The 4,919-nt window shown below is 54.0% G+C and overlaps 1 protein-coding gene across 1 annotated transcript; it reads left to right on the top strand.

The window, feature by feature from the left end:
• The first annotated feature begins 2,430 nt into the window (after positions 1-2,430).
• LOC136106482 (olfactory receptor 14A16-like) lies at positions 2,431-3,387 on the top strand. Its single transcript, XM_065846819.2, has one exon. The coding sequence runs from the start codon at positions 2,431-2,433 to the stop codon at positions 3,385-3,387; it is 957 nt and encodes a 318-aa protein (XP_065702891.2).
• The last annotated feature ends 1,532 nt before the right edge of the window (positions 3,388-4,919 follow it).

Here is a 4,919-nt window from a genome sequence, read left to right as displayed (position 1 = left end):
GCCCAAAGTGCAGCTGGGGAGGTCCAGGCTGGACATGAGCAGCAAGGAATGTGACTGGAAGGGCAGTGCTGTGGTGGAGCAGGTCAGCAGAGGGAGTCTGCATCAGCCCAAGGCTTTGTGCTTCAAGGAGCAGCTGGGGAGGATGCAGAGATCTCAGCAAAGGAAGGAAGATGCTCAGACAAGAGCAAGGTGGGGCAGCAGGGGGGATGTCTGCAGCCTGCAGGGAAAGAGGTGCAGGGGATGCCACAGCACAGGACAGGCTGTGGTGGAGATGATCAAGGGATGTAAAGAGGCTGAAAGCCCCCAGCAGACATGAGCTCCTTCTCCCCTTGGCTATGGCTGTTGTCTGCACCTCTGATGCCTGTGAGGAGACACCTTGTCCTTCCAGCACAGGGGCCTCATGGCCTCCTTGTCCCCAACCAGGAGCCTGGGAGGTGTGGGACCATAGTCCTGCCCTTGGCCTTGCACAGCCCCACATCACACTGTCCCAGGAAGGGGCCTGGGCAACGTGGGAGGGAGAGGATCTGACTTCCCATGGTACGAAGTCAGGGCTTGGCCCTTTGATTAATGAAACACATCCAGGTTTACTCAGCATCAGCGCCATCTTTACTTTGCTCTTCCTGATCTGTTATCACTGCCTCCAGTTTTCTTCTGTAACTGACCGTGGGGATGCTTTCTCAGTTGTGTCCCTCAGTGAGACCCATTAACATTACAAGAAACTTTGAAGCTTAGATCTGAGTTTGACTTCTTGAGAGGTTTCATCATCTTCCTCCAGGGCCTGAGGTTCATGGACTCAGCACCAAACCCACCAGACGGGTCATTAAAGCGCCTTGGGCTGCTCCTGTGCTGCTGGGTTGGGCTGGGCTCCTGGGACTGAGGGAGCTCCTGGCAAGCGGCAGCGCTGCAGAGAGACAGCTCTGCCCAGGAGCAGCTCCTCTGCACACGCAGCAGGGCTGAGGGCTCTGCCTGGGGATCTCAGGGAGACGAGCAAGGCAGAGAGAGATTAAAGGTGGTCAGGATTGGGAGGATGACTGAGAGCTCACTGGAGGAGGAACCTTTGCAGCCCTTGCCATGGTAAGTCTCTGGGTGCAGGGCAATGCAGCTGTAGCTCCTGGAGGCATCTCCTAAAACAGGCACAGGCACAGCTGGTGGGATCTGTAAGGTGGGGGATCTTGCCCCTCAATTTTGAACACCTGTGAAGCCGGGTGAGCACCCAGGGGTTCCCAGGGCTGTCCTGCAGAGCAGGGTCCCTGCACCCCAGGGCTGTGCTGGGGCAGAGACTCTGCCGCCTGCCAGGGTCAGCGCTCTGCCTGCCTGGGGACATCCCATTGCAGAAACTGCTGGGGAAATGAGCGTTCGCCCAAAGGTGCTTCTGCTGTGGAGAGGGTGCTGTGTGGGTCAGGGCTGCTCAGAGCTCCAGATCATCCCACAGATATTGCAGAGAGTCCTTCTGAAACACAACATCAAGACAGGAACAGCTGCAAGGGAAGGAGTCTGTGCTTTCAGTTTTCCACTCTTGGTTGTCTGGGTGTGCAGTGGGAGATGGGGATTTATTTCGCTCTTTGGAGAAGACACTGAGACCCCAGTTCTCGTTAGGACTTGTCTGAGCTGCTCCTGAGCCCCTGCACACACAGAGCTGCCCCTGGGCAGTGCCAGGAGGTGTGAGCAGGACAGAGCTGAGCACACAGCGGGTGGGACAGGGTCTGTGACACTGACAGGGAGCAGACCCAGGGACAGAGACACAGCTGCAGGAGCACAGACATGGACAGGGAGAGGATGATAGACGAGAAATGCCTGGGAGGGGATTCAGGACCCCCCTGCCATCCCCTGCAGTGCAGACACATTTCTCAGTTCAACCCCTGGTCTCCTCTCCTCCCCAGCAGAGCCTCTGCCCCAAAGCCATGGGGACCAGGTCACGAGTCTCCACCTCAGCAGCTGGACCTCCAGGTGAAGGGTTCCTGGAATGTGGAACACAAAAAGGTGCTAAAAGTACTTGCTCTACAGTGTCATTATGTAAGTGGCAGCAGCACATCCAGGTAAGGAGAAGGTTCCACAGCATGCCCGTCTGCCTTTCTGTCCTTGCTTTATTTTCTGGTAGCACTGCAGTGTCCTTCCCTGTTTCTCCACCTGTCCCTGGAGCTCTTGCTCTCTGGGTATGGGGTGGGAGTGTGGGTCAGTTTTTGTTCTGCCACCAATTCAGTGAATTTTACCTTACAGCTGTGTCCATGGAAACTGCATGCCCAACTGCATTTTAAACTTGGATGAACTGTTTTTCTCAGCTGGTAGAAAGAGAGAATGAGCTGAAACATCCCTCCATCAGGGAGGGGGTTTACCGTGAGAAATAGCATGTTGATTTTCCACAGAGAAGTCTCCTCTAACTTGTCACTGTCCTTTCCTCCTTGCACAGGTCCTCATGCCCACAGGCAGCAAATGTCCAACAGCAGCTCCATCACCCAGTTCCTCCTCCTGCCATTCGCAGACACACGGGAGCTGCAGCTCTTGCACTTCTGGCTCTTCCTGGGCATCTACCTGGCTGCCCTGCTGGGCAACGGCCTCATCATCACCACCATAGCCTGGGACCAGCACCTCCACACCCCCATGTACTTCTTCCTGCTCAACCTCGCCCTCCTTGACCTGGGTTGCATCTCCACCACTCTCCCCAAGTCCATGTCCAGCTCCCCCTGGGACACCAGGGCAATTTCTTATACGGGATGTGCTTCCCAAGTCTTTCTGTTTTCCTTTTTCATTTCAGCAGAGTTGTATCTTCTCACTGTCATGTCCTACGACCGCTACGTTGCCATCTGCAAACCCCTGCACTACGGGACCCTCCTGGGCAGCAGAGCTTGTGTCCACATGGCAGCAGCTGCCTGGGCCACTGGGTTTCTCAATGCTCTGCTGCACACGGCCAATACATTTTCACTGCCCCTGTGCAAGGGCAATGCCCTGGGCCAGTTCTTCTGTGAAATCCCCCAGATCCTCAAGCTCTCATGCTCCAACACCTACATCAAGGAACTTGGGCTTATTGTGGTTAGTCTTTTAGTAGCATTTGGGTGTTTTGTGTTCATTGTGCTGTCCTATGTGCAGATCTTCAGGGCCGTGCTGAGGATCCCCTCTGAGCAGGGACGGCACAAAGCCTTTTCCACCTGCCTCCCTCACCTGGCCGTGGTCTCCCTGTACGTCAACACTGTCATGTTTGCCTACCTGAAGCCCCCCTCCATCTCCTCCCCATCCCTGGACCTGACGATGGCCGTTCTGTACTCGGTGGTGCCTCCAGCAGTGAACCCCGTCATTTACAGCATGAGGAACCAGGAGCTCAAGGATGCTCTATGGAAACTGATGACTGGATTATTTTGTGAAACAACAAATTGCCCATCTCCTTCTGCATAGTAGTTTTAATGTAACTAATTTTAGGCCTTGCCTGTCATCTCTATTTTTTGTTGTTGGTGGTGTTTCTATTGTGATAATGTTGTCATCCCCTTTCAAATTCACTCTCTGCTGTTCTTATAACCACTGACTGTGCCCTTTGTGTATTTAAAGAAAGTAAAGAGCCCTGTAGTGACTTTTTTTCATGAGATCCTTTCATCAAGGCCTGTTTGGATCTGCAGGGACAGTTCCTGTGCATGGGAGGAGGGGAAAAAATGTCCAGCATGGCAGCCCTGCCAGGGAGCACCAGCACTTGTTCTTCCAGAGCTGTTCTGGTTCCACTCCCACACTCTCCTTCTCATCCCTTGTGTTGGTGCAAGGCCTGAGTGCTCTGGCAGCTTGGTCCCTGTCCTGCTGTGTGTCAGTGCTGTGAGCGCAGGCAGGGACAGCCAATGGGCACTTGTGTCACAGAGGTGGCCTCACAACAGCCTTTCCAGGTAGAAAGGTGATCTCCTACGGGTAGAGCATGATGGTTTAGGTCTTCTTCCAAAGATTCTCTAAAGAATATGCATATGAAAGTGGCCATGGATGCAAACCCCAGTGTACAGCTGACCAGTGTGTGTGTGCAGGGCTGGCACACAGCAGTGTTCTCTCACAGCCAGGCCTCCTGCCAGAGACCTGCAGGACCAGCAGAGCAGGGGCTGCGCTGTGCCCCTGTGCACTGGACACCCCTCAGAAGGAGCCACAGGGCATCATCATGGACTGGTCCCTCACAGCCACCATTTCCAGCCCTGCGCTCTCACCGAAAGAGGCTGTTCTTCCCTCCATGGATGGACACTCAATGAGTGGTTCAGCAGTCCATGTTTGCTTTGTACAGATGACATGTGAGTATGCACATCATGTACGTGAGGTGACATGAACGTGAGTGAGCACAAACACCATCAACTACTCCTTTCCATTCTGTGAAGGCCTGTGGAACACACGAGGTCTTGAGCTCACTTCATGTTGGGAGGAACAACCTATGGGAAGTCACCTGAAAGCAGCACTGGGATGTGCTTCCTTTAACTGAGGTCACCGTGTCCATTCCTCATGATGGGGGACATCTCAGATGAGTCCAGAGCAGGTGACACAGCACAGGGCTGAGGTGTCTCCCATCCTTTGGGACTGGCAACAGGAAGACAGAAGGACACTCTGGCTCCTACCTCTGTGTGTAAAAGGGACAGACTCTGTCTCTGAGCATCCCTGGGTGCATAAGGAGTCCTTGAGACCAACTCAGATATGGATGCCAGACAGAACCCTGACATTTCTGTGCGTGACTCCAGGAACAGACCCCACTGGATCAGTGAGATACATCTCAGCTGCACTGGACAGGTTCATTGCAAGTGCTCCAGTCTGCTACATCACCATTGCCTGTGATTCCACATTGTGCTCTCATAAGTGCCATAGAAACCAGAATGGTTCTGGGGTCCTAAGGAAATGCAGATCTCAAACCCATCTTCAAGAAGAGCAGGAATAGGAATGGGGAGAGTAACAACCTGGCCACCCTACCTCCACCC

Source organism: Patagioenas fasciata, chromosome 11 (genome assembly GCF_037038585.1).
Source record: "Patagioenas fasciata isolate bPatFas1 chromosome 11, bPatFas1.hap1, whole genome shotgun sequence".
Lineage (NCBI taxonomy): Eukaryota > Metazoa > Chordata > Aves > Columbiformes > Columbidae > Patagioenas > Patagioenas fasciata.
This window is presented reverse-complemented; position numbering and strand designations above follow the sequence as displayed.

What these genes read in the sequence shown, in the direction of transcription:
- LOC136106482 (XM_065846819.2), top strand. Translation starts at nt 2,431, where the DNA reads ATGTCCAACAGCAGCTCCATCACCCAGTTCCTCCTCCTGCCATTCGCA.